Genomic DNA, 21,051 nt, shown 5'->3' on the forward strand with positions numbered 1-21,051 from the left:
GGGGTGCCATAAAACCCCTAACTAATCAAGATATATATTTTAATGCAATACTCTAAAAATGTCAAAATTAATGCAGAAAAAAAAATCCACGATGAACAAAAAATGTAAATAAGGACAGGATCCGCCTAGCACAAAGCATGCAGCTCAAAAAATGTCAACTATGATTGGACTGGGAGTTCTCAACTTTCCAGAACCACGGGCTTCTGAAAACCTGCGGAAAACCCATGGCCCCTCACCCAGAAGAGTGCTCAAACATGTACAATTTGTGAAGTTTTGAGGTGTTCCTGCACTCCCTTGTCCACGTGGAGGTTGAGAACTCTGGTTCAAGGTGGGGGTGCAGAGGTGGGGGTGGTTCCTCATACCATCCAGCAGCCTGTGGGTTCCCCAGCACCACGCTGGGCCTCCCTCCTGGCAGCTCTGGGTGCTCTGCCCCCTGCAGGAAGCAGAGCACAGCTATGCGGCTTCTTCTTTTTTTTTTTTTTTCCCTTGCTTGGCTCCCCCCCTTCAGCTTGGGACCTTTCCTAAAGTTTGCTGAAACCAGACACCTTGCTCCACTGAGCCCGCGTGCAGCCACTGTTTAAAAGGCCGCCTTCAGCGCCCCCTCCCCGCCCCTAGCGGAGACTTCAAAAGGCCCGGCGGGCGCCGCGGCCCCAGCACCTATGAGCCGCCCCCCGCACCCGGAGCCCGTGCCGGAGTCAGAGGACGCAGAGCGGCCGAAGTTCGAGCGCAGGCGGACCCGGCCCGCGGCGCAGCCCCGCGCGCTCATGCCCCTCCCGGTGCCGCTGCGCTCTGAGCGCCCGCGCCCAGTTTAGGGAAGGGGACCCAGCACCCCCGCGCCCCTGCCCGGGGCTGCGGGACCCATGAATACAAATGCCGTTAGGAGCCCGAGGAAGGACCGACCGTCCAGCCTCGCACCTAGGGACCCAGTAAGTGCCCCGGGGCTCCTGGAGCACTGGGGGTACCGGTGTGTGTGCATAAAGGTGTGTGCGTATGGGGAGGGGGTACACATGCGGGGAGTGAGATCGGTTTGTGCTTGCGTACTAGCGAAGAACTGTGTGTAAGTGGGGGTGTGCGTGTGTGCACTTGGGGGTGTGTACATGGGGTGTATGTGCACGTGAAGGTGTGTATGAGAGGTGTGTGCAGGGGTGTGTACGTTGGGGGGATCTGGCTAGGCTAGACTAGTGTGCATTTGTCAGCGTGTAAGCACTAGTGTGCATGTGTCTTCGTGTGTGGCGTCCAGAGCGCAACTGAGTCCAGACACCCCGGGGTGTGTTTGTATGAGTTCAGGAGGAGTGAGTGGCTGGGCTTGCATGTGAATGAGTGGGAGCGTGTGTCTGAGTTTGGGGTATGTGTGGGCGGACGTGTGTGGGAGTACGTGTGTGCACCAGTGAACAGGTCCTGGAGGTGGAGGCTGAGGCGGAGGGGGCTTCTAGTGCCAGGGCTCCAACTGGGGTGTGGGTGTGCTAATTTGCCAGTGTTTGCAGCCGGATCAAAGTGTGCAGTTCTGTGCTCCAGTGTGGGATCTCAGGGACGGTCTTTGGTGGACTCTTGCGCGGGTGAGGATGGTGGTTAAGCTCCCATTTCTTATCGAATGGAGAGGGAAGAATGAGGAGGGCGAAAAACATTTAACAAGCCCACCCACTACGGTACGTGCCCAGGAATCTGTTATCCCGGGCTCTCTGAATCTGAGAGGAAAATACGTGTGTGTGTGTGTGTGGGGGGGGGGGTAAGACACTAGTTGTCGTTGTCATGGGAGTCTGTACACTGAGTCCTGGTCCCAGATCTGTCCCTGGAACTCAGAGTTCCTTTCAGCTGTAGTATCTGTCCCCTTTCTCCCTCTATCTCTGCCTTCCAACTCGGGACCTCACAAGCCAGAAGTCCCGAATCACTGAACTGGGATCATCCCGCCCCGCAGCAGTGGCCAACTCGTTTCTCTCCGTATATCTCAGTTTCCCCATCTTTACGCGGGGGGTGGGGGATGTCTCTCTGGGCTGTCCTGGGCCGGCCGAAGGTGTGTCCCCGACTGCAGCCGGCAGGGGGCAGCAGGGGGCAGCAGAGGGCGGCCCAGTGCGGGGAGGAGAGAAGGTGGAGAGCCACCGCGGGCCGAGTCTTTAAATCGCCTTCATTTCCCCCAAATCCTTCCTTTTCCTCTCCTCCCCCAGGCCAGCGGGGAGGCAGCTTCCACCGCCTTCTGCGCGCCCTCGCCCGGCCTTGCTCTGTCTCCGGGGACCGCCAGCAGCCCGCCTCCAAAAGTTTGATCATCTCTCTTTTTTTCCTGCTTCTTTTCGGTGGAAGCAGAAAAAGAGCGAGGCAGGGGCAAGCGCAGCGCCGGTACTCCTGGGACCATGGGCCTGGCACGGGCGCCCGCAGGGTCCGGGCCGCGCTGCCTGGCTGCTGGGGCGCCCCTGGGCGCGGGGCTGCGCTGGGGGTGCGGGGACCGCGCGCTCTGAGCCGGCCTGGCGCGGTGGGGCGGGGGGCTGGCGTCCCCATGGGGCGCGCCCACACTTGCCCCCCGGGCTCGGGAGCATGAAGTAGGGGCCCGCCATGGGAGTGGGATCAGCGCAGGGGGCCCGAGGCACAACGGCGGCAGCGGCGCGCGGGGGGTGAGTACGAGCGAGGGGATGCCCCCTCCCCAGCTTCCTGCTGCTACAGCCTCCGGGAGGGCTGGGGTTCCCCGCCGCGCGGTACGCTTCCAGCTGAACGTCAGCTTCCTGCCCTGTCCTGTGCCCCTGCGCGGCCGGTCGCCAAGGGTTAACGCAGACTGCGCCCCCGACCCGGCCAGGGTTGGCGAACACTGCTCGCCCTGCCCCGCCTGGCCCTGCCTCGCCTGGCCAGGCAGCCCGATGGCGCTGAGGCGGGAGCCGAGCTGGGAAGGGTCCGTGCAGAGCCAGGCTGGGGTCAGGGTTGGGGGTGAGTGGTGGCTCCTGGAGCAGCCCGCAGCAGGGCGGAGGGGGGCTTTTGGATACTTGGAAGAGGAGGGGTCTCCATTTCTGGCTGTCTCCGTGTGTTCCGGTGTCGGTGTCCACAGGTTCCGAGCCTGTAGGTCTCCGTTTCTGGCTGTTCTTATGAAACTGTCCCCAAGTTTCTAGGTCTCCAGGTCTTGGCTTCTGCTCCTAAGTGTCTTGCATGTCCTTGGTTTCTGGAAATCTTCGCGTGTGTGTCAGTCTGTTTGGGTCTGTGTGTCTCAGTGTCTCCCAGCTTGTCTGGCGTGGAGGGGTAGGGTCTCCGTTCCTTTCTCTTTCCCGCGTGTAAAAGAAAAAGTGAGAGCCAGCATGTCACAGCAGAAAGGGCCCTGGGAGGTCACCCAGTGGAACCCCTCATTGTACATACAGATGCAGAGACTCAGGGCCAGAGAGGGGCAGGGAATTCCAAGGAGGGGCTTAGGCAGAACTGGGACCCAGAGGCTCTGAGTCCCAGCCTGTGGAGTAGGAGTTGTAAAAGAGTGATGGCTTGCAAGATCGAGTCACTGTGTGTGGGTGTGTGTAGGAGGGAATGAGGATGGGAGCAGCCCCTGGGGCCTATGGACTGTGGGCTCATGCTCACTGCCCAGGGAAGCACAGAACTTGCTGGCTTTCCATCTTGCCCCCAAGACCGGAGGACACTCCCAAGAGGCTGGTCTAGGCTGTAGCTCCACCCCACCCACCATGCCCTGCCTCTCAGAGATGGAATGGGGGATGATACCCCCTCCTTCTTTCTCATGTCTTGGAAAAAGCTGACTGGCTGAGATCCCCCACCCCCCACTACAACACACACACACACACACACACACACACACACACACACACACGGCACCAGTAAGCACATTGCTGACTCATTTTCTCCAGAAGACCCTGTGCCAGGGCAGATGCCAGCGGTTGGGTAGAAAAGTAGTGCCAGGCGAGCACCCCAGAGTGGGGCCCAAGCTTTGGACAAATGGGCAGTCATGCTGCTTCGAGGCTCAGCCTCTGCCTTCTCCTGTCTCACTGCCTCCCTCACCACGGCAGGGCCCCAGGTCCTGTGCCCTCTGACCCCTGCATGTCGTCTAGCTTTGCCCTTCCACACCTCTCCACAGACCACTAAAGTGCCATATCAGTTGGTGGTGGAGGACTCACACCAGGGGCAGGCAGGTTGCAGGGCAGAGAGAGCCCTGCCATCAGACGGTGTGAATCCTGATTCTGCCCTGCGAGCTTGGACAAGCCACTTGCCTCTCTGCTTCTCATTTTTCTCATCCACAATATGGGCATCTTCGTTCCCAGCTAGCAGGGTTTTGTGAGGGTTAATGGGACGGTGCTTGTAAGGGGCTTAGAACAGTGCCTGGCTTGTAGTAAGTGCTCAATAAACGGCAGCTGTTATTTGTATTATTATTCACTTCATCTTGAATGGATGTGTGAGTCAACTGGAAAATTCTGGGCTGCATCCTGTCCAGACAGATGACCTGTTTGTGTTCCCGTGGAAGAGGTGTAAGGTGTGAAGAAAGGAGCCTGGGTGTGACTGTCTGGCCACATGGGGCCTGGCTAGTCCATGGAGGCAGGTGGGAGAGGTCCACTCCTCTTTGCTGTTCTGTGTCTTTTGGGCGGCTTCCTTCCCAGCTTACCCCAGGGGTGCACAGCCACGCCTGGAGTCCTGTGAGTCCTTTTCCTTGTGTTTCAGCACCCTGGGTCTCAGCTCTGAGCTCTCAGTGTGTGTTCAAGCTGGTATGGGTCTCCAAAATTCTGTGTGTTCCCAGGTAACAAGGATGAAGGAAAAACCATGCAAACCAACTGTGGGTTCTGGCAACCTAGTGGTCCAAGAGTAGCCACTTGGTATGCTGGCAGAGAGCCTTTCTCGGGAAAGGAGTGCCTGGGTTCCCCTCCTGGAGGGCTGTGTGGCCAGGCTGTGTTTCCACGGTCAGACGCCTAATCCATGGCTCTGGTTTCGGCTGCCTCCTGCCCTCTCTGGCCCCTGTGCTCTGGTCTTCCCGACATTCTGGAGCCCTGGGTTCACTGAGCCAAGGCCCACGAGTCAGCGGTGAAAACAGAAGTCTGGAAGAACAAAGCCGTGAGCCAGAGCAGGCACTAAACATTATTAGCAGTAGCCTAAACAGGATTGGAACGGGAGCAAAAGGATCTGCAGGGCCTCCTTCTGGGAGCCAACTTTCCAGGCCTGGAGCTCACTGAGATGGCTTGTTGGCTCCCCAGGCTGCATCTCTGTTCCTGTTGGTGAAGGCTGGGACTCTGGTCTCGGGCAAGTAGGAAGTCCCTGTAAGTCTCCAGTTTCTTCTTCATGGGATGCAAGTCAAGTGAAAAGGACTCTCTGTTAAGTAGTGGAGTCAGATGTGGGTCACTGACATGCTATGTCACTTCTCTCTAAGCCTTAGTTGCCCATCCCTACAATGAGGGGACATCTGGCCTCTAGCTGAACCCAAAGGGCTTTCTCCCACTTTATAACGCCATACTATAGTTTGGAAATTTATGGGTCAAGTACACACAGAATCCAGGTCTTAGGCTGTCAGTGGCAATTTTTGAGGTGAATGAATGGGGGACAAATACTTTTGTAACAGGCCTTCAGGGCTGAAATTCTTAAGTTAGAAACCATGGTGTTAGGAAGCTTAATTGAAGAGGAGATTCTGATCCCATCCCCACTCCGAGTCTTCTTTCTCCTGAACTTTGGGATTGAAAATATTTCCCCCTAAGTTATCCTCTTATTCTCTACAAAGTAGTCACTTTGGGATAACCACAAGCAAGAAAAATTGACTGAGAACAACATGTGTGGTTCTTGTGCTTTCTTCACTCCACCTGGCCTGTCCTTAGCAGCTTGGGAAGCATTCTAATAAGGGTAGATGTAACATAACACAGTGAGACTCAAGGAGTGAGGGCTGGTGTCTGGACAGGGGTGGGAAGAGAAATGGAACAGAAAGTAGTGAGGTTGCTGGAACACTGGAAAGTGAGGAGCAGTTTCTTCTGAGGGGACGTTCTCAGGAACAACAAGTTCCCTCCCTGGTCCTCTAAGTTCAGGATTGCTGAATGACAGAAAGTGCAGTCAACTTCTTTATTGCAGGACTTCTCAGAGCCTTTGGTCTGCAGCTGTGTTTTAGGAACAGCCACGGCTGGGAAGCAGGAGACAGTTCTTCCCCAATATATCTGGCCACAGTTTCCTGTAGTGTCTACCTGGTGAATGTGGGAAATAGTACTGAAGAAATTAGGACCCCAGAGCCTACCAAGGTGACTTTGAAGAAGTACTTGCCCTCCCTAAGCCTCAGTGCTTGTCAAGGCAAACAAAGCTGCCTGTTATTTCTTTTCAGAGCTGATGAGGCTGCCATTTGCTTCCAGTGGGCAGGTCATGCTGGAAGGTCAGCCTGTGCTTTTCTCTCCAGGTAACCCCAGGGCAGCTAGGCACTCTGACCTTTAGTCATTGCTGGTGCTGAGTTGGAGGTGAGGCCCATGGAGGCAGGGAGGACTGGCCCCGTGCAAAAGGCATTTTCACAGCGGTGGCAGCAGGTTTGGAGAGGATGAGGGAGGGACCAAGGATTATTCAGGAGCAACCCTGGAAAAAATCAGACGTAGGGCGGGCCTGCTAGAGTTAAGGCTTTGGGAAGATACTTTTAAAAGTCCTACAATACCAGGTAATACTCATCTCTTCTACAAAACACATTAAACATTCACTACATGCCTGCCAGGTGCTGGGACCATAAGAGTGAACAAGACAGATGCGGTCCCTTCAGGGACTTGGACTAGAAAGGGAAACAAGAAAATAGACAGTGGCCACATACAAGAAACCTGCTGCAGTGAGCTCTGTGCAGTGGGCTCTGGGAGGTGACACCCAGCTGAAACTGACCAGGCTGAAGAGTGGTGTCTAGATAATAAGAGCAGCATGTGCAAAGGCCCAGAGGCTGGAGAAAGCTGTCGAGGATTCACCATCAGCATCTGAGCCTCGTTTCAGCTAGTTTGCCTTATGTTCTAAGTAACTGAAGACCCGACATAATATTGGCTTTAAATAGTGAGGGGAGTTATTACCTCCCATATCAAGAGGCCCAAAGGAAATGCAGCAACAGGGTTGGCTAATTCAGTATCTCAAGTGTCCTCTAACACCCTTGAGTTTTTCATTCTGCCATCCTCACATGCTCTTGGGGCTTATTACCTCAAGTGCGCAAAATGGCTGTGCATCCTCACTCAACAACATAAAAAGGCTGGAAGAAAACCTTCTCTCTGTCCCTTTGAAACACTGTCCCAGGGGCCCTGACAGGCCTCCCTCACATCTCATTGGCCACATTTGGGTCACATATGAATGCCCAAGCCCGTCACTGGCATGGCAGATGAAATTCCCAGGATTGGCTTAGACTTATCCAGATTCATCCAATAACCTCTGAAGTTCATGTCTCCTTGAACAAGCAGAAAGGGAGAATGGCTGTGGGGAGGTAACCACCCGTGTCTTCCACAGCGTCCACGTCAGGATGACTATTGATCCTAACTGCAATTACACTGCTATTCAATCAGTGGGTGTGAGCTTGTTTTCCATTTTCCAAGTCACCCACGGAGCTGAGAAGAACCTGGGGCTCCAGACATCAACCCCAGCAGACGGGTTTCCTGGATTATGTGATTCCTCCAAAGCACTCCATCCTAGCTTCCCTCTTGGAGGTGCATCCTGAGCCTTTGTGTCCCAGCCTTAGCCCTCCCCACCTGCTCGTCACAGGTCTCTCTGACTGCATCCTGGCCAGCCATCTCTGGCCACGTGCCGCCCTCCCCTTTGCCTGCTCGAGGATCAGATGCCCCAGATGGCTTCAGGTGTCACCAGTGGCTGCTCCCACAGGAAGGTGAAATTGGATCACTGCCTCTGCTCATGTTGGCAGGAGCCTCTGAGCAGAGCATTAACTCTTCCGGTCCCCAGAGTGTAGGGGCAGCAGGAACAGTCGAAGGAGCACTTGTGTGGCTGGCAGCAGGCCAAGCTCTTGACATGCATGAGCTCATTTAATCTCCACGTCTCGTCTGCAAGATAGGGAGTGTCAGCCATGTTGCAGAGGAGGAGACAGGCTCAGGGAGGCTGAGTGACTCATCCAGGGTCACACAGGTGGTAAGCAATGGGGCCAGGTTTACACCTGAGTCTGCCTGACTCCCCATCATCTCTCTTCACTCCCATTTTCCATCAGCATAAACCCAGCTAGACAGCTTCCTTAGCATGCATTGGTCCTGGTTAAGTGGTCTTCTCTTCCTTCCTTGGGCCTGGAGAGTGAGTTTTCATCTCTCCTGCCTTTTGAGGACATCTGTCATCCAAGCAAACCAGACTGGTCTTCTCACAGACCATTCAGCCCTGACTCTGCCACCCATTGGGCCTCAAGGTCATGAGGCCATAGTACAGATGGAGAGATTGAGGCCCAGCGAGCGGCGGGGGCTGGCCCCTGGTTGCCCAGTGAGTTGACAGCAGATTTTGAGCTGGACGCTGGGTCTCCCAATGCAGGGCTTCCTGCCCTGTGACCTTAGTTTATCATTTCGTATAAAGTGAGGTTGTATTTGCACCATATAAGCAGCTCCTGCCCTAAGAGGTTGTGCCTGGAGACCCAGGAGCATGGACTGTTCTGATGGGGTCCTAGAGCCCACGCCTTGCCTCCCACCTCCCATGGGCAAGACTGGGGTGGGACTGGGGCTGGGTGATCCACTCCCAACTCCCCAGCGGGATCTGGGCCAAGGGGTGGAAGATGATGCCGCCTTTGCTTGTGTCTCCTGGTCTCTAGGGGGTTTCTCTTCACCTGGATCTTGGTCTCATTTGCCTGTTACCTGGCCTCCACCCAAGGAGCTCCTGAAGGTAATTCTTTCTTCTCTTTGTCCAGGGGGAGACAAGGCAGGACAGAAGGGATCTGAGAGGGCAGGGGTAGGAGACATCCATGCCCCTATTTGGAACTCAATGCCTTGGTTTTCTCATCAGTAGAATGGAGCCAGTCATTGGCAAATTCTCCCTAGGCTTGAAACAATCATGTTTGATGTTTCGTAAGGGGTAGGAAGGGTTCAGTACAGAAATGTGGAAGGGGGATGCTTTCATTCCTCTCCAGGGCACAATCTGAGTAAGTCCCTTTGGGCCACTAAGCCTCAGTCCTCTCTATTTTTCCTGGGACAACTGTGAGAGGAGGCTGCAACTGTCAGTACCCAAGCCTGTGACCTGCCCTCCCCCTCCTATGAGATCCTGCTTTTCCCTACTATCCCTGAGGAGCTGTCCAGGGGGCCGGGGCAGCGGTGGGCTGGCGACACAGCTGCCCCTTGAAACTGAAACCTCTCCCACATCTGTTTGTCAAGCAGCCACAACGCCTCTTAAAATAGCCGCCCCTCCCCCTCCTCCACACCCTCTGCTGTGTGCCGGGTAGGCAGGGTAGGCAGGGGGCACTCCCAGAGCCCCTGTGGCTTGACCCGGTGGCTAGGCAGGGTTTGGGCCCCTGGGAGGGGAGGGCCGTGCCCGGAAGAGACTCCTGCTGCCTGGCAACATTTTGTGCAAATGTCATATTTTCCGAGCTTGCTATTTCCCCCACAAAGTAGGTGAACAGCTGTCCAGAGTCCTGAGTCAGGCACTGGGGGTTGGGGAGAGGCTGGAGATGTGTGGAGCCAGGTTTATGTAATAAAGGGATCTGGCTGTGGCCAGCTGGCTGGGTCCTTGGCGTTGCGCTGCATTCACTCCCCTGTCCCCAGTTCCTCATCCCTGATGGGATTCTGGATGTGTCTCCATCCTGCGTTCCAACCAGCCCGAGGGGCTCAGAGTAGTATGGTGGCTAAGAACAAAGACCCTGGAGCCAGGCAGTCAGGGTTTACACCCCAGCTGTGACTTTTATGATAAGCTGCATGACCTTGGGCAAGTTATTATAGCTAACTTTTCTGACCCTCATCTATCTATAAAGTGGGGATAATAGACAGTACCTGCTTCATGGATGATTGAGAGAATCAAGCGAGATAATGCATGTAAAGCACTGGGAACATAGTAAGTGCTCAATAAATATTAGTTACTATTGTTAACTAACTTATTTACCTGGAGAGTTTGGGCAAGAACAGGCCTTCTCTATCTGCTGTGGGGCCCATAGTGGTCAGAGACTCCCAGAAGCTCAGCAGTGACCACCTCTGCCAGCTACAGGTGTCAGAGTTTTGGGGCTTTACCACTGCAGGGGAGGCCTGGAGATTGGCTGGTGTCAGCTTTGAAACCGTCCTGGAGAGGATGATAAGGGAAACCTCATCGGTTCCACCTGGCCTGGCCAGGTGTCATTTCCCCTGGGCAAGTGCAAGGGGCTGTAAGCTGCAGTATGCAGGGAGAGATGTGTGCCTGCGGGGAGCCTCCTGGGGGCTGCTGAGGTGAGACAACAGATAGCTTCCTGCCCTTACCTCTTCCCTAACAAGGGGTTCCTCTGTTTTACGTTATTTGTAGTGAGTAGTACTTTGTGATAATAAAGGGGTTTTACGTGATTAGAGAAAAGTACACTACTACTCAGAGAGTCCTTAAGCAGTGGATTATTTTAGCTTTGGACCGGGGGGCAGACAGAGGTGGGGGAAAGGAGGAATTGGAAGTGCAATGAAGGCCCTTGGGTCCTAGGGAGGAATAAGGGTCTTCAATCCAAGCCACTGAAATAGGAGCATGCTACAGAGTTCTCAGAACAGCGATAGCACTCTATGGCCTGGTTTCCCTTGTCTTACTGGCAGGGAAACTGAGGCCCGGGAGTCAGGAAGAGACTTGGGTAGAGGTACCTGGTGCAGAGCATGGGTGAGGAGATGAGGAAGACCACCATTTCATCTCCCGACAACCCTGGGACGTACGCAGTCTTCGTGGCCCCGTTTGGCATCGGGGGGAACTGAGGCTCAGAGTCCAGACTCACAGGTGGTCTTGTCTGGCCGTCTGTCTTCAGAACCTGCTATTGAACCGTTATGCTGCTGTGTTGCCAACAGCCAGGTTCTCAGTTTCTCCCAGACTAACTGTCTACCCACCTATCTGTTCATCTATCCCCCAGTTTTCAGCTGAGGGCCTACTAAGTGCTAAGTGCTGCATTCAGCCCAATGCACATCCCTCACACTGGGTGATGAGGCAGAGAGCATTCTGCACTCGGGTGCTGGGGTGCTGAGCTCAGGGTGGGGGGGCCTGAAGACTTGACCCAGACCTCAGTTCCGGAGGCAGCCTCTCTTTGCCTGCAGAGATGGAGCTCAGAGCCAGCTTCTGCAGACACTGGCAGCTCAGCTGACCGAAGGAGGTGAAATGGCCCCTGAGAGGCAAGGTCAGGATCCCTTTCCATAAACACCCTGGAAGCCCTCCTCTTGTCTGGCTAGCCCCGCCGCTGTAATTACTGGGCGGATATGACCCGGCCAGACCATGGTTCGCCAGAGGACAGAGGTTTCAGGGGTGTCTTGATGACTTCCTCTGCTTTCTCCAAAGCCACAAGGGAGGGGGTAGTCATTGGAAATGTCCTTTCCCTTCCATGCAGGTAGAAGCTCCCTGGAGCCTGCTCCTGCCAAACAGAGACCTCGGGGGTGGGAAGGGGACTGGGTAGGTTCCTAAAGGTGGTAAAACCAGTCAGGCCCCCTGGACATCCTCACCAAGCTCCAGTGACACATCCATTCTTGTCACCCGACTCCTTCACTCATAGGACTGCTTCCTGGAGGAGATTGAGGCAGAGAGAAGGGGAAACAGGTCACATTGAGCGGTTCTAATACTCTTAGCACTAGCATTTGGTGATTATCATTATTTTTAGTATTAATATCTATCATTTGAAAATGCTTGTTTTGTGCCTGAAACGTTGTTTCCAGTGTATTAGCTCATTTAATCCTCACAACATCCTTCTGTGTTTGATACTACTATTATCCCATTTAATGGATGGGGAAAACCAAGGCACTAAAGTCAAAGTCACAGGGCTAGTACATGGTGGAGCTGGGATTTGAACTCAGAAAGTTTGGCTCCAGAGTCTGTGTTTTTTACCACAATATGCAAGGTCATGCAGCCAGTCAAGGGATTGGTTCCAACTCTGTGCTGTCTGCCATAACCATGGGGCAGCGGGTAGCAGTGGGTGGACTGTCCTCAGCCACCTGTGCACCTAGAGGGGTCTGGGGCTGCAGCAGGCCCTGACCATACCCTTTCCCCTCTGCCTTTCCTCTCCAGATGTGGACGTCCTCCAGCGGCTGGGCCTCAGCTGGGCCAAGGCAGCGGGTGGCCGGAGTCCCCCTCCCCCAGGGGTCATTCCGTTCCAGTCGGGCTTCATTGTTACACAGCGGGCCCGGCTCCAGGCCCCCACGACAGCTGTCATCCCTGCCGCCCTGGGCACAGAGCTAGCGCTGGTGCTGAGCCTCTGCTCCCATCGGGTGAACCATGCCTTCCTCTTCGCCGTCCGTAGCCAGAAGCATAAGCTGCAGCTGGGCCTGCAGTTCCTCCCCGGCAAGACAGTCGTCCACCTGGGGCCCCGACGCTCCGTGGCCTTTGACCTCGACGTGCATGACGGGCGCTGGCACCACCTAGCCCTGGAGCTCCGTGGCCGCACAGTCACCCTGGTGACAGCCTGTGGGGAGCGCCGGGTGCCTGTCCCACTGGCTTTCCCCAGGGACCCAGCACTTGACCCTGAGGGCTCCTTCCTCTTGGGAAAGATGAGTCCACATGCAGTTCAGTTTGAAGGTGCTCTGTGCCAGTTCAGTATCTACCCTGTGACGCAGGTCGCTCACAATTACTGTACCCACCTGAGAAAGCAGTGTGGACAGGCTGCCATGTACCGGCCCCCGCTGGGACCCCCCTTCCTCCGAGACTCTGGCGCACCCTATGCTTTCCAAACCAACCTTGCCCTGCTAGGCCTGGAGAACCTGACCACTGCCATGCCAGCCCTGCGGTCACGGCCATCAGGCAGGGGGCCCAGCGTGACTGTGGTGCCCGCCACACCCACCAAGCCCCTACGGACTAGCACCACAGACTTTCACAAGCCTGTCTCAGTGGGGGACCCGGCCCGTACCCCATGGCCACCTGCCAAGCTGTCAGCCAGTGAAGCATTTTCTCCTGTGCCCCCAGCCTCTCCTGCCAGCTCCCCTAAACCTGTCCAGCCATTACGAAAGAGCACAGCCACCAAAATCCCCAAAAGTCACCCAATCAAGCCTTCAGCCCCTTCTCCTTCAATTACTCCTGTCAAAAGCCCCCGCCCTACCCAGAAGGCAGCTGCACCTTCCTTCACGAAGTTATCCCCACCCACCAAGAAGCCAGTGCTACCCATTTCCCAGCCAGTTCTTGCCAAAGTCACCCGTCCCACAGTGCAGCCCATCCAGAGGAAACCCGTAATGCCCAGACCCCCACCACCCAGTGCCCGGCCCCTACCCATCGCCACAGGTGTCTCTAAAAAGCCCTTTCCCCCCGTGACCCAGACCGAGGCCAAGATGAGCAGTCATGCCCGTGAGCCGGCTCATGTCCGCACCGACGTGCATAAACTTCCTCAACTCCCTGTTTTGCCCCCATCACCTGCCCCCAGTCCTGGCTCTACCAGGACTGCTCGGCCACTAGCCACAGCAATGCCTTCCACCCTCACTCCTACTTCAGTCCCCACCGGAAGCAAGAAACCCACTGGATCAGAAGCCACAAAGAAAGCCAGACCCAAGAATAGCCGCCGGAAGCCTGTCCCCCTCAGACCCGGGAAAGCAGCCAGGGATGTCCCATTCAATGATCTGACAACCAGGCCCAGCCCCAGACAGCCCCGGCCAGGCCGGCAGACTACCCCGGCCCCTCCAGTGGCCCCAGCACGGTTCCTGTCCTCCAGCCCCTGGCCTACAAGCAGTGGCTATTCATTCTTCCACCTGGTGGGACCCACGCCTTTCCCGCTGCTGATGGGACCTCCAGGGCCCAAGGGAGACTGTGGTTTGCCGGTAAGACTGGGTGAGGGATGCATGTCGCTTGGAGCTCGAGTGGCTGACGGGCAGTTAGGTCAAGTGGTTACTCCTGGTCTGGGTGGAGGAAGGGCGGTAACTTAGAGCAGGGAGCCGGTTATAGGCAGAGTCTTGACTCGAACCCAGGTTTCTCACTCCTCCACTTCTGCTGTGTTCATGATCGTACATCCTGCTCTGGATTTGTGGTCCACTGAGCCAGACTCAGGTCTGGTGGCCACCCCCCAGGTGAAAAGCACCCTGGGGCTTTGGTTGGTCCAGGCCCCAGGTCATTCTTTGCTAACCCAACTATAAAGGTCAAGTGGCTTACGGAAAAGCATGAATTGACTGGGTCCAGGTTATACAGCCTCTGAAGGTCAGCTCCTGACTCCTAGAGCAGAGTTCCTCTGGCCCACCAGATTGTCTGGGAGTTTCGGACAAAGGCCGCACATGGGTAGTCCTGAATGTGTTTTGTTTGTCACAGGCAGCATTGTTTAAAAGTATTTAATGACTTACTAACATTTTAAAAGTGTCCTTCTGATAAAAGACCTGGTGAACAGCTATTCCTGGAAGGCAGAGAGATGCAGCGGCCTGCAGGCTGTGCCCAAGTCAGGGCTGCCTCTTTAGACAGGGCAGGCCCGCTCCTGTCTGTGCCAGTTCCCATATCTCCCACAGAGGTCTTCCAGCATGGTCCTTTCCCTGCCTGGATCCCGTAGACATTTGATCTGTGGTCCCTGGTAGTGGAGTTTGGGGTGAGGAGGGTCAGGGTGGACCCAAGCAATCAAAGAAAGGAGAAAGAACATTCCACGTGTAGGAGACATTCTCAGGGTCAATGCCTCCAACTTGCCTGGGACTGTCTCCAGGGGCAACGACCTTTCTGCAGTGGAGGCCAATTCCTCCGGGCGGGGAATGATGGGGTGGAGTTTCCAGAAAGCTGGGGCCTCTGCTCCGTTCGCTTGCCTTGGCGGTGACCACCGTGTGGTTTCCCCCTTCTGGGCTCTGTGTTTGACGGTAGGCTCCCTCCAATGTGGAGACAGTGGCAGATGCTGGGAATTCCTGGGCCTTACAAACACACTTAATGAGTTTTAATAATCATTAGGAATAATATTTATTCAGCCTGTCTCCAAGGGGACTGAGGGCCTGTTTTTATTAGAACCATATTGTAGAACGTATGGAAATCGTATGCATTGCTTTGCAATTAAGTCAACGTTGTACTCAAGTCCCTGTGTTCTGCAATCGGCAGGGTAGAGAGTTGCGAGCAGAGGAAAGAAGGAGGAACCCTTTATACCCCTCTAGGCTACCCAGCCTGACTCAGGCACCAGGTGCCGGGGGCCTGACTGCTCAGCTTTCCAAGCCGTGTGGGTGCTGGCTTTGGGGTTGAAACAGGGTGCAATGCCCCCTCTGACAGCGGGTGGTGAGGTCTCCACTCTGCTGAGTGGAGGAGGCCAACCCTGCCTCCCAAACTGTGTGTGGGGTAGAGAGAGGATGGCCATGTCTGAGCCAGCAGAACTGCAGCAGGAACAGTTTTTAGGGTATAGAATTTGCCTTTGGGCCTGGAGGACGCCCAAGCTGCATACTCCCCTCTGCGTTTGGTGACGTGGTTCAGCAGGAGGTGAGGCCTCCTTCCAGATCTTCTCCTTGAGCTTCCCTGTGATCGAAGGTGCTGGAGTCGACCTGTGCAGTGGATGGATGCTAAGGCATCATTCAGTTCAACCCTCCTCACCGGGCAGGTGAGGAGCCTGGAGGCTGTGCCCAGAGAGGGCCAGGACTTGCCCTAGGGGACACAGCACGTAGGAGGCAGAGTTGAATTTCACACCCCAGCTCCAGACTCCAGCATATTCCATCCCACTCCTGTGAGTATCCACTCTGAGACCCTAGGACTCAGAGCCAGGAGGCTGGGGGTCTCAGAGCTATGTCAGTCCCCGTCCTTGGCCTCAAGGAAAGAGCTCAGTGTCCAGAATTTTCTGTTTCTATCCCCATCATGTTTATTGTTACTTCCACGTGTGGCATTTCCTTTTAGGACCTCACAGGAACTGGTTCAGGAGGGGCAGGATGTGTGTATTAATCCCTGCTCTACAGATGAGGGCGCAAGGGTTAGAGGGACAAAAGATTTGGCCAACAGCGTCCAGCATGTTCTTGCAGGGCCTGGGCTGCAACTCCGGGTCCCTGACTTCTAGCAAAGGCTCTTCCTGCTCCTCCAGCCCGAGGGTTAAGAGGAAAGACGGCAGGCTGCCTGGGTGGCATCCCGTCTCCTGCCCTGCACTCTCCCCTAATCCCAAACTTCTCCAGTTTAGAATCTAGCCTCACTCCAGTAGGAACCCAGAAGCTTTCAGAAGCTTTGTCCAGTCCTTTGTGTGGCAGGGGCAAACTGGTCATTTATATTTCACCAGATACCAGAAATTATGTAATTGAAGTGGCATCTTTGAACGGTGACAAGAACTCATGTTCCTTTTGTCCTCTCTTATCTGCCCCCAGCCCCCATATACATTCAAAATCTAATCCCAGCAGAGCAGCAGCTGTGCTGCCCAGGGCACAGGGCTTAGTTCAGGGTAGGGACTGGCAGACCCCACCCATTACTAGCTCTGTGGCTCTGACTCACTCGGCTTCAGCCTCAGTTTCTGCAGAATGTAAGACAATAGGAGCTCCCAGCTCCTGTGAGGAAGCAAGTTGGGTGATTTCCAAGGCTGCCTTGGCGATCTAGCTTGCTGGGTGACATGCGGAACTTTTTTCCTCTCCCTGGGGCTCTGTGACACGGTATTGGAAGCATTCCCTCCTTAGAAATGACTATGGGACCTTTCAAAGCCTGCGAGGGGTGCCATGGCTGTGTCTGACTAGTTCTGCATGGTTCTCGAGGGGCACGAGATAGACTGGCAGAGGCTGAGGCAGAGCTCTGGGCCTGAGCCTGCCAGGAGTTGTAACCACTGAGCAAGGGAGCTCTGTGGGAGCCCCAGGAGCGGGGGGAGCATGGAAAAGCTGAGCTGGGCCCGGGCTGGGGAGGGGCAGGGAGGCTGCGGTTCACAGAAGCTGCACAGAAGCTGCACAGAAGCCCCACACCCGGGAGGAGGAAAGGCAAGGCCTTTTTTATTCATGACCAGGCCGCTGGCATTTGCACTGGTTTGTACTGTTTGCAGGCGTCACCTCGGGGAGACCCGGCCGAGGGCCTGGCCCAGAGCAGATGCTCCGTGACTATCTGTGAATGAAAGAATTTGATCCTTACAAAAAACAACTTGTTCTGACTCCTAGGCAGGGCTCCTTGAGGTTACACAGATCTCTGCTGCTGGTGGGATAAGGAGGCCACATGGAGTGTAAAAGCCCACAGTCTTTAGATTTGGAGTGACCTGGGTTTGAACCATTCCCTTATCCAGCCATCCTTTCCTTCTTTCAACAAAGTTGATTAAGTGCCTGGTAGGTGTCAGGTGCTGTGTGACCTTTGACAAGTGACTTAACCTCTCTGAGCATCAGTTTCTGCCTCTGTAAATTGCGGATATGGTATCATCTACCTTTCCAGGGTTGTTGTGTGGATTGACTGAGATGAGGGATGTAAAGCACCCAATACTAGAACCTGGGTCCCAGTGGATTGTTGTGACTGATGGTTGAGGTGCAGGCATTATTGCACAAAGAAAACCAGGAGGGTGTGGACACAGGAGGACCTTCATACTGTTGGCGGTTAGGAACTGGGACTAGATCTTGAGAAATTCACCCCTTATACCGGTATCACCTAGAACCCAGGAGAATGGAGTAGTGTTTTGCTCTGTCTTTATCATTTCACTTTTAAGCTCCTACTGTGTGCCAGGCTCTGTACTAAGCAGTTTGCGTGCTGTATCTCATGGCTCCAGCTCTGGGCCCTCTCAGAGGAACAGGGTAATTGAGGATAGTTTAAGGAAGGGACTATTTACAGAGCTGCGGGCAGCATCAAAGGAATCAACAGGGGTTGTCATAGCACACGGGTTCGGGTCCGACTAAAAGGTATAAGGGGAGGGGAAGATATTACCAGAACCCAGGAGAGTTAACACCTGACCAGGGGTCTATGACAGGAGCTGGGGCCAAATTACATTACAGCAGGGAGGGAGCAGGGAGAGAAATACCCTGCCCACTCTCTCCTTCTGCAGTGGCCTCCCATTGGCCAAACCCAGCCAGAAGCAGAGAGCAAGAAAGCCTGGGTTGTAGCCTGTAGAGGTCAGCCTCACAAGGCACAGAGTGGATCTGGGGGACAAATGGAGAATAACCAGCACACACGCGTTATCTTGGAAGATGAGTATTACATCCCCATTTTACAGCTGGACAAACTGATGTCCAAAGGCACAGGAGATGACGTTACTTGCCCAAGGCCCCATGAAGAAGTCCTGTCCCAATAGGCCCTTCACTAGGAGAGCGACTGGGGAAGGCTCAGCATCCTGTGGGCTATTCTTGGCAATAATTGTGGGCTCAGGTGGTCAGAGACGGGAGGTCCCTTTGAGATACCCTGCCTGCTCCCCATCAGGCTACAGGCACTGAGCAAAGGTGCAGAGACTGAAAGTTCATTGCAAAGGGTCATGCAGGCAGTTAGGAACACACTCAGGATTGGATCAAGTCGCCCAGATTTCAGGCCTGTGAAACTTCTCCTTGCTTGCTGCCAGGAGCCATGCCAGCCAGGACTTATTTCTTTCTGCAAGGCTTGGCAGATGGCTCTTACAGCTGGACATAAGGGTGGACTTGTTCCGTGTAATGGGGTTCCCTAGGTCCGGCTATCAGAGGCCAGGACCCTTGGGAGAAGCCCAGAGTGGGGGCTTGGTTATTTCCATGGTTCTGTTTGCACGAGCCTTGAGCCCAGGCCTCATCCACCTCCCCCAGACAGGCCTTCGGCCCCTGCTTCCCTCCCCCTCAGCACTGGGCCCTCTCAGAGGCCCCGTTGTTTGCAGCGTGGAGTGGAAAATCCCACCCCGGCCTTGTGAATCATTCCAGAGTCACCCGCTCAGGCGTTGGGCCCTGGAAAGAAATGGCAGCTTTTTTCCACTGCATGGAGAACAGGCAGGGTCTCAGATCAGGGGAGAGGGGGTGCCTGCCCTCACTCGCCCACTAACAAAGTGAGTACTAAATGGGGAAGGGCCAGGCCTGTGGCTGCAGCTGGGTGCTAGGCAGCCCTGGTTTAGGTTGGTCGAGGAGGGCTGGCTAGTCCTGCAGCTGGGGGCTGGGCTGCCATGTCAAGGAGGCAGGCCGTGGACTGACATCACTAGGCCGGACCGTGGGTCCCAGCTGGCACTTAGAGTCTGCTCTGCAGATGTTGTGGATGAGGTCAGACTCCAGCTTGGATGTCCCCGTTTCTGGGGCAGAAGAAATGCCAAGAGGGAGTGTCCAGGCCTCTGCAGTGGCAGCCCTACCATCTTCCATGAGGGAGCTACACCCACAGAGAGTGTCCCTTCCTGGAGCCCTGCACCAGCCCTCGCCCCTCTGGGCCTTGGCCTCCTTCTCTGTGAGATGGGCATGAGCTCACTTTTCTTCTCCCGCCAGATAACCTAGAGGAGGAAGTCGCTACCACCCTGTAATTCAGGAAGTGCCAACGTTGGGAAGCTTCCAGAATGTTTATTTCAAAGATGCCCACGGAAGGGAAAGGAATTATCCAAGGTTGCACAGCTAGTCAGAATACATCTGGCCAAGAGTTTCTGTGTGGAAGTTGCGCAGGGTAGGAGAACAAGTCAAATGGTCTTGGGCTGAATCCAGGCTCTGCCTGTTAGCTGTGCAGCTTTGGGCAAATCACTGTGCTCTCGCTGAACGTCTCTTTGATTTCTCATCCATTAAATGGGCATGGTAATGATAACGACACCGACTGTAATACTTAGCTTTAGCCTCTGCATTTCCCTTTAATTCTCGCTCACATGAAAGAATAGGGCCACGGAGGGCCTTCTAGGAAGGGAAATATTTTACTCTTCCTGAAAAACAGATGTCGAGGAGGGTGAGTTAAAATCTAGAGCTGGGGAGGTTCCAGCAGCTTGCTTAACAGGCACAACAGCTAACTTTTTGAGCATTCACTGTGTGCCAGGCACAAGGATTAGCACTTTTTATAGGTTATCTGTCAGCTAGGTGCTATTATGTCCTTGTTTTATAGTTAAAGAATGAAGACTTGGAGACTGGAAGTCACTTGCCCAAAGCCACGCAGCTAGTCAGTGGGGATGCCCAGTGTGATCCCAGGGCCTCAGTCTTACACAGTAGTCTTCTGCTCCCTGTGGAGGAGCAGGAAGTAGATTGGACCTGGATCCCAATCCTGCAGAACTGGATGTAGGACTAGAGACTGTCCCTCCAGCCTTTCAGGCTCTGGATGAAAGGAAGACAGCTGCCTATTTGGCCAGTGGTACCAGAAGCTCAGAGGTAACTGGGACTTGTCTGAGGTCACGCAGCAGTGCCCCTCCCTCCCTCCCTCCGGGGCTGGTACCCATATCGGCCTGTCTGGATCTTTCTTCTGATTGTTATTCATGGACAAGCAAGCACGTGGTGTTCACAGGCCAGAACTGTGAACCGAGGCTGCCCAGCGTGAGGTCTGGATTAATTACCAGCCAAACTGTACTGGGTTTTCAACACTGATTTTAAGTCTGGGCAGGAAACCTGGAATCTCATTGATGGTTATTTGAAACAAATGAATTCCCCAGGCCTCACACATCCTCGAAAGCCTGGCTTCTAAGGCTCTGTGTTCAGTTCTTCAGATCAGGCACTTGGTTAATTGTCATTTACTCCTTGGGGTAGATGGGACACTTTACAATTGAACCCATTGTAAAGGGGAGCAGCGGAGAAGAGACAGGCTGAAGGGCTTGCACAAAGTCTCCAACTATTAAGTGGCAAAACCAAGATTTGAACAAAGGTCAGCCCACAGTTTAGTAAGTCTGTTTGTCTGCTTCCCTTCCTGTATGAAGGGAAGAGAGGTAAGGCCAGACAGGTGCTCCCTGAATGCCACATTGCAGGGTTAGGCCATTCTCTTGTGGGAAATGGGGAGCCATTAAATGTTATTGAGCAGGAGAGTGCTTGGGAAGGTGAGCCAGGCTGTGGAGGACTGGAGAAGAGAGAGGGCGGGCGCCGGGAGACAAATGAAGGGGCTGTTACAGATTCTTGGGGAGCAGTGATGATAAAGTCTGGGCCACTGGAATAGATGAAACATTTGAGTGACAATTACATATGAGGGACTGTGTTACGCATTTATTGTCACTCATTTCATCCTCTCCATAATACTGTGAAGAAGGTATTATTGTCCCCATTTTATAGGCACAGGCTGGTTGAGGAACTTGTCCAA

The 21,051-nt window shown here is 54.6% G+C and overlaps 1 protein-coding gene across 5 annotated transcripts in view; it reads left to right on the plus strand.

The window, feature by feature from the left end:
- The first annotated feature begins 562 nt into the window (after positions 1-562).
- COL27A1 (collagen type XXVII alpha 1 chain) overlaps positions 563-21,051 on the plus strand; it is a 135,643-nt gene continuing 115,154 nt past the window's right edge. For 2 of the 5 annotated variants that reach the window (XR_004424630.1, XM_033122637.1), the window contains exons 1-4: positions 563-926; positions 6,260-6,331; positions 8,684-8,754; positions 12,067-13,799. Coding sequence is in view for 4 of the 5 variants with exons in the window: in XM_033122637.1 (XP_032978528.1) it covers positions 871-926; positions 6,260-6,331; positions 8,684-8,754; positions 12,067-13,799 (1,932 nt within the window). In the remaining variant the exon portion in view is untranslated. Of the gene's footprint in view, positions 927-2,110; positions 2,604-6,259; positions 6,332-8,675; positions 8,755-12,066; positions 13,800-21,051 lie in introns of those variants that run through there. The other 3 variants (XM_033122638.1, XM_033122641.1, XM_033122639.1) reach the window with 3 other exon arrangements.

This window comes from Rhinolophus ferrumequinum, chromosome 12, assembly GCF_004115265.2.
Source record: "Rhinolophus ferrumequinum isolate MPI-CBG mRhiFer1 chromosome 12, mRhiFer1_v1.p, whole genome shotgun sequence".
In the NCBI taxonomy this organism is placed as follows: domain Eukaryota; kingdom Metazoa; phylum Chordata; class Mammalia; order Chiroptera; family Rhinolophidae; genus Rhinolophus; species Rhinolophus ferrumequinum.